Source organism: Microplitis mediator, chromosome 10 (genome assembly GCF_029852145.1).
Source record: "Microplitis mediator isolate UGA2020A chromosome 10, iyMicMedi2.1, whole genome shotgun sequence".
In the NCBI taxonomy this organism is placed as follows: Eukaryota; Metazoa; Arthropoda; class Insecta; order Hymenoptera; family Braconidae; genus Microplitis; species Microplitis mediator.
This window is the reverse complement of record NC_079978.1, coordinates 21,192,500-21,206,264: the sequence shown is the minus strand read 5'-3', so window position 1 is coordinate 21,206,264 and position 13,765 is coordinate 21,192,500. Positions and strand designations below refer to the sequence as shown.

At 24.4% G+C, this 13,765-nt stretch overlaps 1 protein-coding gene across 25 annotated transcripts in view; it reads right to left on the bottom strand.

Annotated features, from left to right (window-relative positions):
• The window catches only part of LOC130676468 (calcium/calmodulin-dependent protein kinase type II alpha chain), a 52,883-nt gene that overhangs the window by 15,109 nt on the left and 24,009 nt on the right, over positions 1-13,765 (bottom strand). For 15 of the 25 annotated variants that reach the window (XM_057482710.1, XM_057482699.1, XM_057482697.1 and 12 more), the window contains exons 4-11: positions 11,382-11,436; positions 10,261-10,399; positions 10,029-10,131; positions 9,696-9,874; positions 9,479-9,601; positions 9,285-9,368; positions 7,741-7,801; positions 2,824-2,913 (exon numbers count right to left, since the gene is read on the bottom strand). In XM_057482710.1, coding sequence (XP_057338693.1) covers positions 2,824-2,913; positions 7,741-7,801; positions 9,285-9,368; positions 9,479-9,601; positions 9,696-9,874; positions 10,029-10,131; positions 10,261-10,399; positions 11,382-11,436 — 834 coding nt within the window. The remainder of the gene's footprint in view (positions 1-2,823; positions 2,914-7,740; positions 7,802-9,284; positions 9,369-9,478; positions 9,602-9,695; positions 9,875-10,028; positions 10,132-10,260; positions 10,400-11,381; positions 11,437-13,765) is intronic. The other 10 variants (XM_057482700.1, XM_057482703.1, XM_057482707.1 and 7 more) reach the window with 1 other exon arrangement.

Here is a 13,765-nt window from a genome sequence, read left to right as displayed (position 1 = left end):
TTATTTTGACTGCTATGATTCTTTTGACTTGAATATGACTTTTTTAACTTCAGAAATTTAAGTCAACTAAGTCAAATCCAAGACAACGAGACTTTAATTTGACTTAGTTGGCGTAAATAGATACTAAGTAATACAACTAAGTCAAAAGAAAGGCAAAACCGAATGAATTTTTGTATCTTAAAATATGAAAAGACATTTGGTTTTGACCTGCTTTTGACTAAGTTGTCTTACTTAGTATACTCATTTACGCCAACCAAGTCAAATTAAAGTCTCGTTGTCTTGGATTTGACTTAGTTGACTTAAATTTCTGAGTTAAAAAAGTCATATTCAAGTCAAAAGAATCATAGCAGTCAAAATAAATTTAATTAAATCAAAAGCAAGTCGAATAAGTCAAAAAAGTCAAAATCAAGTTATTTTTTGACCCGGGAAGAATGACTTGAAACAAAAATATTAAATACCAATAGCACATAGTGCAAATCAATCATCAAGTTGGTAAGTCAGAATGCCATCCGATAATTTTGAGGTTTACAATAAACAATTGTGATTCTGACAAGGCCGTAATGAAGACAGACACTAATTTAATAGGTAACTCACAATTTTAATAGAATTTGTATGAATAAATTAATATATTAATAATCCGTAAAAAAATGAAGCCTTGCCTCTGCTAATATATATATTTTTTATTTATATGGATTTATTCAGAAGAATTATTTTTCTAAAATTACGTGGTAATCATTGAATACTCAATGTAATAATTAATACTAAGTTTATAAATCTATATTTATTATTGATTTGCCCAACTCTACCTATTTTTTTTTTTCTTTCTTTCTCTTTTTTTTTTTTTCTTATTTATTTTTTAATTAAATTATCATCAACACTAATGAATAATATTAGTAATTTATGTATTTAATGCGGTACTGTATAAGATGCGAGTTGTTATATATACAACCGGTTGACATAGGAGCCAGAGATGTGAGCTTGTTGTCTACACAACGAACATCTTATATGGCATTGTAATAGATCTATACATTAATTGTATATTGTAAAAAATACTCGAATAGAAAGCCGATGAGTTTCTATAGATGGCAATTATGAATAGTATAGAACGCTTGTAAATATGATGAAAAGTTTTGTCATTAGATGACTGAATGAGTTGATTTGATATTTTTTTACGCAAACTATTGTACATACTGATAGAAGAATTTCTTAGTATTGAAGAAATTATTTCTTAACTATTAAGAAACCATTTCTTTAATAGTAAGAAACCATTTCTTTAATAGTAAGAAATATTTGTTAAATACAAAGAAATGATGTTTAAGAAATGATTTCTTCAATACTAAGAAATATTTTTAAATGCTAAGAAATCCTTCTATCAGTGCATACAACTAAAAAATAATACTTTTTAAACGGTTGATGATGTGACTTTAACGATTAAGTATCTTTATTATTCGCTATACACACTAAATGTTGTATATTTCGAGTATGTGTTAAAAATAAATATATTATCAAATATTAAATAAATTAGATTGCTAATGAAATTAAATATCATATGATGTGAGTAGGAAAATTACTATTTAATAGACATATTAGAATAAATTATGTGTTATTACTATTTAATTGATAAATAAATACAGACCAAGTAAAGTGTTGCAAAACACTTGGTTGCCATTAATTATCGGTAATAAATATATATATTTCATAGTATGATTGAAATAAATATCAAATACCATGATCAATATAATACGTCATTCACCATACCTAATACAAAAAAGACTGTTGCTCTAAAGTCTTTTTAAAAACATGAGAATTCGAAACTGCTAGATGCTAGTACAGCTTATTTCCACACTTATAAATAAATAAGTAATTAATGGTATTAGAAGCTATATTATGAAAGGGATTTTAGAAACATAAAAATATTTTTGTTGCTGCATTTTGCTTTTCAATAAAGTTATTTGTTTTTTTTTTCTTTGTTCAACAGAAAAATAATATCCAATCAGAAAATTAGATGAAAAAGTTTAAATAAAAAAAAATATATAAATTTTTAGCTAACATATATTTAAATTTCTAACAGCATTCTAAGTGGGTAATCGAATTGTTTCTACTAAAAAGAGTATAAAACACTTGTACAGTTTATTGATAGTATTAATTTCACTTTTTGTGATATTAGCATATACTTAAATTTTTATAAATTATTAACATTCGATACTACTTTACGATAACTCGTGGCGGATAGGCATAATATAAGTGAAAAAAAAAAAAGAAAAAATAAACAGAAAAAAAAAAAAAAATAGGTCATCTAAATTATATTTATAAAAATAAAAAAAATAAAAATCTGATGATTATTCATTAAAATATTATTAAGTATATGGAAATAAATTTATATGGAGACTACGTGGAAATACTATGACCTAAAATTTTACTACTAAATTTCTATAAGTTTATGGCGCATAAAGCATTAAAGAAATGGATATTTATAGATAATATGTTACGTAATTTTTTTTTCAATCATTAACATATTTTCAGGATACTCATAAATTTTAATGTCTACTCACATCTTCTAAAATATTATATATCTTTTTTTTATTATCCAACTTTTTTACTGTTATATGTTTCATACAACTAAAATCGATAAAAAAAAAGGACCTTTGTAATAAAATTATGAATAATAAATAAGTAAATACAATACTTGAAAGTGTTAAATATTTATAAATGAAACAAGGGTCCTTTTAGTTTTGTCAACAATTGTTTTGTATAATAGCAGGATCAAAAGGCCAATGCGGACGGGAAAAGGGGAATAAGAACAATTATAATTTAATCTCATACCTTTGACGTCGTCATCTTCAATAGTAGTGCTGCTGTCGGTTGATTCCTTCACTTGAGAGCCATCACCCTTCTTCGTAATGATGCTTCGAGCTGGAGTACACAAATATATTGGATCAATGATAAATCTAAGTGATGAATTTTATATAATATTAATGAGACAAAATGACATAAAAAAAAAGACTGATGATGATATTAAATTATCATTTTTTGTAAAAACTAAAGTATTAAAATTTTTTCAGTATATGTTTAACTCTAATTATTTTAATAATTTTTATTTCAGTAGATGCTATTGTTTGTTAAGTTTATGAAAAAAAAAAATAAAAAATTATATAAATTATATAAAAAGAAATTGTATATAAAGGTATCCCAAGTAAAAAGGATAGTTGATAGTTACTGAGATAAAAAAATCATTTGTAGACAGCTTTATGTCAAAATATTTTACTTGGGATGTATTATTTCATCGAATTATAATCGAAAGTTATTAAAAGCTAACAGTAAAGTTAGATTGTATAGTAAAAGAAAAATTAAATCATAGCTGTTATATTTTGTACGACTATTAGTATGAAGAAAAATTATCAGTATAATTTATCGAGTGTGAATGTCGAGATACTAAGTAGATTACATCAGTTACAGTCAGACGTAACGTAAATAAATTCGTATATTAGAAATAGTTTTTGGTTTATATCGACTAATAAATTTTACTTTAATTATAATAATATTTATATTTTTAACAGAACTGAGATAAAATTATAAATAATTTTCTCACTAAAAATTATTACTAATAAATTTTAAAAATCAGAAAAAAAAAAAAACATATTTTATTACTTAAAAAATAAAAAAAAAGTCGATGAAGAAATAAAATAAAATATGAATGAATAGCTTAAACGTAAATATAGCGTGCATAAAATAGAGCGTGGTTGCATGCTAAAAATCTTTATGATTCAACTATATTATAAATTAAGGACGCTATTTGTTCATTTAATTAATTTTCATTCGATTTAAATAGAGACGATATCAATTGAAGGGTTTTCTTACATGCACATTTAATAATAATGAATTGAAATAATCTTAAACTTTGATTACAATAAGAAATGAAATTTATCTCATTAAAAAATAATTAATAGCAATTATGAATAAATTATCATAAAAACAAGAGTTTAATAAATAAGTCTTTAAATATAATGGCATTCCACGAATGTATATACAACTATTTTAATGACACGTATTAATATCAAAGTTTAGCATGCATAATATTTTTTTAATCTTTAATAAACTTGATTTTTATTTGCAGCAACTATTAGATTGTTAAGTTTAAATAATTTTATGCCCAAAGAATACGTCGTTAATGTATAAAAATTTGATTGTCAAATATTATTATAAATTTAACACAATAAAAACTATTTGTTTGTTATAACAAAATAATAATTATATTTTGGTACTAAAAATAAATCATTAAAATAAAAACTCGAACAACTATAAAATTTCATAGAAAATATATTATGTTTTTAGGTCATCAGCATTTTAAATTCAATTTATGTTAAAAACAATTCTGGATGCATTGTTATTACAGTTTTTTAATTGATTTATCGAGCTAAAAACTTTTAAGTGGAAATGAATTTAATAAAAAAATATATAAATAAAATATGAAAAAAATAGTACATATATTGTTTATTATAAAAATGAATTATAAATAAATAGCCCAGCATTCACAACAGAAATTGTGTAACTAGGGCAATTTCAATTTAATTCTAGAACAAGTTGGATAACCCACTTTTTCTTTGCTCTACTAATTTAAGTCATTTTAGTATACGTAAATTACGCTATATTTCTTTACTACTATCATTCATTTTTTTATATCAAAAACAATTATTATTTTTTTTTATTATTAAATGTTTTAATTCTACACAAAGGATTATAAAAATTATCATGTATTAAAAAATAATAACAACGAAAATATAAAACTATAAAAGAATACGTAAATAAACGGCGTTTGTTGCCTATAAAAATATAAATAATATTAATATTGCAATAAAAGTTAGTTAAAGCGATTAACTATTAACTAAATAATAAAAATCTATATTAGTCTATTCAATATTATTCATATTATTTCTTTTCATAATATTGTTATTAAAAATAATTCGACATATTTGTTTTCAAACCATCTAGTGTCAAAAACTAAAACATTAAAAACTTAATAATGATTTTGTTTTTGTATGATTTTATCATGAAATAATAAAAATTATATAACTTAAAAAAGTACCTCCGACCCAATTTACGCTCAAAGCTTTAATTTTCATTTAAAATAATAAAAAATCAGGATCATGGTAATGGTGAATATTTAATTAAAAAAATTTTTAATGAAGATGATGATTATGACTTATCTATTTTTTTAACTTTTTAAGGTCACATAGATTATTAGTTTATAAATCTACAATACTCATAGATGATCTAGTCGTATATCAATAATAAATTACCCTATAAATTTGACTTTTTTTAAAATTACACTATTTTTAATGGATATTTAAATAAAAATTATTATACACTATAAGTCTGTAAAAAAAATTAATTCTAAAATTTGTATTGTCGTCATTATATAGTTTGTAATGTTGTCATTAAAATAATATTAGAGAGATTCATGTGATATTTGTAATTTATTGTCTCATAAAAACATCTGACAATAATCTCTGAAATATATATTAAAAACTCATTCATGAAATATTGCATATTTCCTATTCTGCTTGCTTAGAAACATTTTACCTGTACAAGTGTACTTACTCTAAATGGTATATGAAAATACGTTTTTTCTGTTATGTGCTCTGTGTAAAAATAAAATTTAATTTAATGAATATGATCGGAAAAAAACAGGGCGAATGTGGCGGGTAGTATATGGCAAAGATTTAAACTATCGGCAATATATACTAACATTTCGATATACCATAATTTTTTTCCAAATCAAAGCTACGTTCGTTATTATACTATAGAAATTACTAACCCCTGTACAGTTAGTTTTTTTTTTTTTTTTTTTTTTACCTTGGAATATCAACCAACTATACCTCTTTTTTCCCTATTGTTATATCAATCAAGCATGTAATACGATATAATGGTCACTGTCATTGACGATGTTATTTAAGTAAAGTAACTAGAATTTACTAAGCTAGTGATAAAAAAATGACCTCGATAATTCCCGGTTAATTGCAAATCAACTGCGACCTTATCTCATTAGAATACAAGGTTAATTATAACGTCATACTAATAAAATTAATACAGTCACACTATCTTTTTATCGAAATATTAAGTTATTTTTATCTAATTATACTACTTAAAATTTTGATTAATTTTTAAACATGTTACTTTGTTTAAATTTAAAGAATTAAAATTATTAGTAGATCTTACTATCGCCGATTGTGTTTAACTTTGTGTAAAAATTATAAATTCTGTATTTTTCATAAGAATTTACGAGACATTTTTAGTGAAATTTATTTAAATATTTCTCAGCAATAGACTGACATAAATACAATTTTATATATTTGTTATCGTTTGATTAAGTTAGAATGAAAAAACTTGGCACTTAATGCTGAATAACTTTTTTTTCTACTTTAAACTAAAGTGAGAACTTGTCTTTGATTTAAAAAATACTGTTTTTTTTTAGTGGAATTTATTTTTATACAATCGGAAATTTTGATAAATTTAAACAAGATCAACCTCGATAAGATCAAAAAATAATAATGTATGTACATACGGCATTACATATATTAAAAGTAATAACTTAGACTTATTGAACATACAACACATATGTAAACAAAAACAATACTGATTCAGAATTTAAATGGTAGTACCAACTTTATGGTTACTAACTAAAATATATCAGTTTCAAAATTAAAGATTGATAACGTATCATAAATATTGTCAAGTGTAACAACACACAATCTCTATGTAAAAAGTAAAATACCAGATACCAGGTACCGTGTTTAATATGTAATTGGTTAAAATTTATATATTTGGTAATTTAAAAAATTTTAAATTTGACTTTAGACACATCTTAACTATCCTAAACAAATTCAACATTTTTATTCCAGATAGATATAACTATCGCAAAATTTTACGACATAAAAATGATATATTTGTCATTCATCAAATAGAATAATAAAAGCATTGCTAAAACAAAAAGTTTGTTAAATATTCTGTTGATGTTTTAATAAATCAAATTTTTCTTCATTAAAAGCTTTACAAAAATTATTTTAACCGTTCCTGTTTCCTTAACTATTCTACAAGGATTTATATAAACTAATAATCATCAGACTATTTTGATAATAAAATAAAAAGAGAAATTATTTTATATCTTAAAAGTTAAAACCAATTTGGTAAATATTAATTTCTCTTGAGAACAAAAATATACACATAAAAAAAATTATGTGCTGCGAAATAAATTTAATTTACTCAAGCGAGCCGTCTTTCGTTTAAATCTTCGGCGTCTTGGATCCAACAGCGGTCAAGATGATGAGTAAAATAAATTTAGCTTACAGTAAATATTTTTTTTTCTATCTCATTGTAATAAATAAAAAGAAATGTATATACATATAGTGCGACAATAATGGTTTGGGACAAAGTGCAATCAACGATTTGCAGTAAGAAGACTGTGTTAAAGTAAACTTTGTCATATAGAGATTATATATCAATAAAATAATAACACATTACTATTGATGTGTAGATAAATAAACTAATATCACAAGTGACATGAAATTAAACCTACCAGTGTAATATGTACATGAATATGAATTTGTATTTTTTAAATAATACACAGTTATAAGGAGTGAAATTAATAACTAATGTGAAATTAATATACAACAAAAAAGGAATAAATTAAATACAGGGGTTAACGAGCTTGATGTAGCGCTGAAGAGGGCCGGAGATACTCACCCTGTGCATCATACTTACTGGAAAAATTCCTCGTCGCTATCATGGTTGTTAATATTGCGCCCTGTTAACATAATTAATAAAAATTATCATTAACTCTATATAGATAAAATAAAAAATAACAATAACAGAGTTTCAAATACTAACGCGGTGCTTCGAATAGAAAACTCAAAGCATTCAAAAAATTATAAAACAATTACACTTTCAAATAACAGCTTTAAAATTTTTTTTTAAATTTAGTTAAAAGGACATTTGAAACTATAAAAATTAACAATCAGAATTCGTTTTTTACTAATTTTGTACACGATTTTTACAAAATTTTGCATTCTTCAAGCGTGAAAGTACAGACGATGTTTTACGAACATTTCTACAATCTTTTAAATGAACCAAAATGGGTTTAATTGTATACTAGCATATTTAATATAGTAATTTAGTAAGGAACTATTAAAACCTCTTGCTAGGTAAACTGATTAAAAATAAATTAACAAAAACATTAATAAAAAACAAAAAAAAAAATAATATTAATCATTAGCGATTGAGGAGTGGAATTTTTGATTTACAAAAATTTTTCAAATGTTTCATATTCAAAGTACGCCGTTACTATGTGATGAAAAAAAAACTATAATGTTTATAAAAACATTTTTCAACCTCTGTTGGTGTGTGTTTAATATTAAATTTACATTTTTCTTCAACTGTCACAGTACAATCATTATTTTTACACTCACAGCAAGATTTAAATAAATAACAACAACAGTATTTACAAAATATATTCGTATTAAAAAAAAAACTAGAAGAATTTAAAGACATTCGTTAAAATAAATAATTAATATCAAGTCGAAAATAATTATGTGTTTTGTAAAAATTAAATTGAAATTTAAGACAAGTTTTTTTCGCTAGATTTTGTTATAATTAAATTATAATGAATTGAATTGTTAATAATCCGTTTTGTAATGACAATCACTATTTGTATTAAGTTGAATAATTTTAATCAATAAAGTTAATGAAAATTATAACATCACTATATTCACTAAATGTAACAACTTATTATTCTTCAATTAGTAGTTATAGATTATAAAATATATGTTATTACGTCCAGCAATTGGAAATAATAATAACATATGTTTCATGTTTCAAAGTTTCAAATACATATACTTAATAAGTGTTTATCATATGTGCGCAAAATGTCTAGATAATTTAGGTGAAGGCTTTATAATTACCAAAACGATAACGTTAACTTTTCAAAAGATTAATTATTATTCATTATAATTAGTAGAAATTTAAATAAATAGTAAAATGTTAATAATTATAATAATAAACAAATTTTATGTAACTTTTCAATCAAGAGCATTTAAAAATTTATTCATTTAAATTGGATTATTTGACCTATGCATTTATTACGTTATCGGTATTACATAATAAATGTAACGTAACAGGTTTAATATTTATATCAATTTATTCCTGTTTGATTCCAATTTATATATTAATTGTAGAATATTTTTTTTTAAGGATTACTGATATGATTAAGTAATAGTAAAAAATGAACTTACTTTTAATTTGCGCCTTGCATTGAATTTCTTCAAGCAATCCACAGTTTCTTGCCTGTGTACCACTGATGCAACACGTTCACGTTGCTAAAAAATAATAATTATAATTAATCTGTGATTAACTCAAGTCATTACTGATACAGCAGCAGATTTGTAAAGATCAATAGCTAAAGCAATGACTAAATTAAAATACGTACACAAATCCAAGGGTGTCTGAGCGCTTCGCTGGCAGTTATGCGCCTCGTTGGATTTACCGTTAACATCTGATTGATGAGGTTTCTCGCTTCGGGCGTTACAGTATCCCATTCAGGGCTTGGATACTACAAAATTCATTAGTCAATCATAAATATAAATACCAATGATAATTCCTTGACTATATGCAGTTAATTATTAAAATACTATGAAAAAACTTGCATCATATGCTCCAGCTTTAATTTGTCCATACAATCGATGTTGATCTTCATCCCAAAATGGAGGGTAGCCAACAAGAAGAATGTAAAGAATAACTCCACATGCCCAAATATCTACAGGTTTTCCATATGGTTCTTTTTTAAGTACTTCTGGACTCAAGTAACCAGGCGTACCAGCGAAACCTTTTTTATAAAATTAAATATTTAAGAAACAATTAAAAAATAATATATATAAAACTGTATTAAAATTATGGTGTTTATAAAATATAGTAAAGATTATTAACTTTTTTTTAAAGATTAAAATATTATTAATCGAATATGAATGTAGTTTACATACCATACCACGCCTGTGCATCACCCTGTAATTCAATGGCTAATCCAAAATCTGCTAATTTCACAGCTGCACCCTTCGCTTTGCTAGCGAGGAGAAGGTTCTCAGGCTATTGTTGTTGTTTTTGTTGTTGTTATTAGGTTGAATACAAGTTAGAGTATAATACAGTTAATAAAGTTTAAAACAAAACATATTTTTATGAAACTATATAATTATAATATTAAATAAAAAGATCTACCTTTAGATCTCTGTGCACAATTCCATTGTGGTGACAATGATGGACGCTTTCTAGAATTTGTTGTATACAGTGAGAAGCATCAGCCTCGCTGTAAAATTCACGAGCAACTATATCCTCAAAAAGTTCACCTCCAGTTACTCTGAAAATAGAAAATAATTTTTTACAAATAATTTTTGTAAGGCAACGAATTTTAAAAATTTTAAATTTACTTTAACATAAGTGTAATATATATCAAAAGTATAAGTGGATATTTTAACTCATTTATCAACACTGTGATAGATATATTAAAAAATTTATTTATTTATACTATTGATTTGGATAAATACTATTTATTTGCATGCCAATATTTATTTATCCAGTGAAAATAAGCCAATTTAAAACCAATACGAATAAGAAGATCTAAACAAAAATAAGTTTTTTCTATAGAGCGAAAATGTCTTGTTTTAATTAGTTAAGTTATTTCTCGTCTTGATTTCAGTCATACTAGAATAATATTTGTTTTCCATAAACATCAAAATAGCTACATCCTATTGTAACCAAAAACAGTTGGCAGTTGCATTTTTACATACATGCTATTGATTTTTATTATAATAAATTAGCTGATCATTTTTACTAGATTCAAATATTCAAACTCAACACTTTGATGATTATTATTATTATTACTAAAACAAAAAAATCTAAAAATTTAAACACATCTTTTTTGCCGCGTTAACTAAAAGATTTAGACTCTTTTTAACCAGTAAAGTCTGACCTCCACTATAGATACTAAAACTTGACAATTCAAATTGGTTATTTTTTTTTTTCTTTTCAAGCGATCTCTATTTTAAATTTAGTCTCTTAAACGTCTTATAATTCATCTTTTACCTTCAAGACAAAACCCCAATAAAGTAATTTATACTATTAACCCGTCACGTACGGGGTCGGTATATATCTACTGACCTCAAAAACCGTCCCACAGGCCGGGTTTAGTATACGTCTACTGACCCAAATAAAAGCATTGTATTTCTATTAAGTTACGTGGTATATATGGTAAGTCATCTGGCCTGTAGGATGACTTTTATTTAGCTAGCTGCTGTACTTGAGGGGTTAATTTCACTTATAGATTATTAAATTTTACTTACAAATCAAAGACAAGGTAGTGGCAATGTTCTTCTTGTATACTTTCATGTAATCTCACTGTAATTATAAAAAATAGGTACATTAAAAAATTTATTAATTTGTCAAAAACCATAAAAATTTTTAATATTATTTTTAATAAACTTATAAAACATAAATCATGATCAGAGTAATCCTGATACAATTAGCTCTATCTTTTTTTATATTAGCATTAATTCTGTAGTATTTAAAACTTTGATTCCTGAAGTGACTAAAATGAGTAACACACCAAAACTTACGGTAACGTACTTTATATGGTTCAATAATATCAGATCAGAATTGAGGTTAAAAGGAGAGCAAAAAAAAAAAAGTATAATAGAACAAAATCTAAATTTCATTTGGAACAATATAAAAGTTTAAAAGCTGACATTAAGCGTAGCTCAAAGAAAAACTCCGCTTGGTTATTTAAGATTAATTATCAAAACAATAGTGATCTTAAAATTGTTGCAGACAGACTCGCTGTAATTATTTTAGCTCTAATATGTTTATTCCAGTTTCATAAAATATACGACAGATAGACTATATTATGACGCTCTATGGAATTGCCGTTTTTTTGTGTTAAATTTAAGTATGGGTCCGTAGCCAAAAAAATATTTCTGTATTTGTTTACTAAAAAATTTACGTGATTGTTAAAATTCTAACAATGACTCGAATTATCATAATTTGTGTAGCAGGTTCCAAGTATCTCTGCATTATCAGTGATAATGCGCTTGCGCAATATGCTTTTAACGCAAATCATAAAAGGTCAAATTGATTGCCCGAGGCTGCTTGAAACTATTGCATTTAAAACTTGACTGTCTGATAGTAGAAATGGTGTTTCATTTCATATAATCTTCCAGTTGTGAGTTATAACTTTTCTATCACCACCGTCCCTATATGTACCTTTCGATTAATGTTATTCCGCTAACTCTCTTTATGATATCAACAACGATTAAAACTTTATTATTATTAATCTCATTGCTCATTCTAGTAAACTATCAATGATACTCATGAGCCTCGTTATCACATTATTTTTCTATCGATTATAACTTTTTATATTAACCATATGAATAACTAAAAAATATAACAATAAATCTCTCTAAAAATAAATTAGTGAAATTAACTGCATAAGTATACAACTGGTTGAATTAGTCGTATAATGGCTGGATAAATAGTGACTATCCACTGATTCACAGTGAATTTTACAAATTCATTATTAGAGAGCATGTAAGTTATCGTGTATAGATTTAGTATTGGCTAAAAATTACTTATGCTAGTCACTTGTATTATTGTTAGTACCAAAAATTTATAATTAAAAATTATATTTAATCATTCACTAACCTAGAATATTATTATTATTATTATTATTATAAGTTTTACTGAAATATATATTTTCACAAGAAAGTCACGTAGTGTGTTAATAAATGAGATCTGATTTATGTTACAAATTTATACATATATACAATGAATAATAAATTAGAGTGTAGATGAAATGTATCTCTGCGTAGAATATACATCACCACTGTATTCTATGTACAAAGAACAATAGTCGTATTAAATCTCAATTAGATTAGTGTAATAAACTAACCAGCTGTGAAATTAAATTTCAATTCGTTAGAAATTTGTGTACTGAATACTTGAGAAAAAATAATTTACACATACAGTGACCACTTTATAATTTCAATAAAAATAAAATTAGATTTACAGTCAAAATTTTATGGTATTAGATAAAAATAAAATAGAAAATAAAATTATTTTCTTAAAAGTTTAGAGATAAAAAAAAAACATTTTTAAACGAACTAAAAAAAAATTAATTCTATTCGTGTTAGTTAATTCGTCATATTTCATAATGAAAAAAATATATAAAATTGTTGAACTGATAGGCTAGCTTAAAAAAAATTAAAAAAATCAAAATTAATTGACGGAATGATGAATGCTGAAATTATTAATTTACGATTATTGTAGACCAAACGAATGGCTTTGACAGAAATCAATAAAGATTGTTTAGATTAAAAGTTAAATAAATTTTATGCTAAATTTGGCTATTAAATTATCAAATATCTGAGAAAAAGTTTTAAAAACGGTAATTTTTTAAATTTTTGTCAATGAACTAATTTTAATGCTCGTTGCGGAATTCGACGCAGATATAAGGACTTTGGAGTTGATGATTCTAAATAAAAACTCGATTTTTAAAAATTGGATAGAAAACAATAACTTGTTAATTTTTGAAAAATTTTCAAGATTATCTAAAATCATAACAATTAGTTAATGAGAGTTAAAAAATAAGACATGAAATAATTTTACACAGGTTGTAAAAAAAACCTAATCCTTCTAGATTTAAATAAAAACAATTTTTTAATCGTCACCTGCA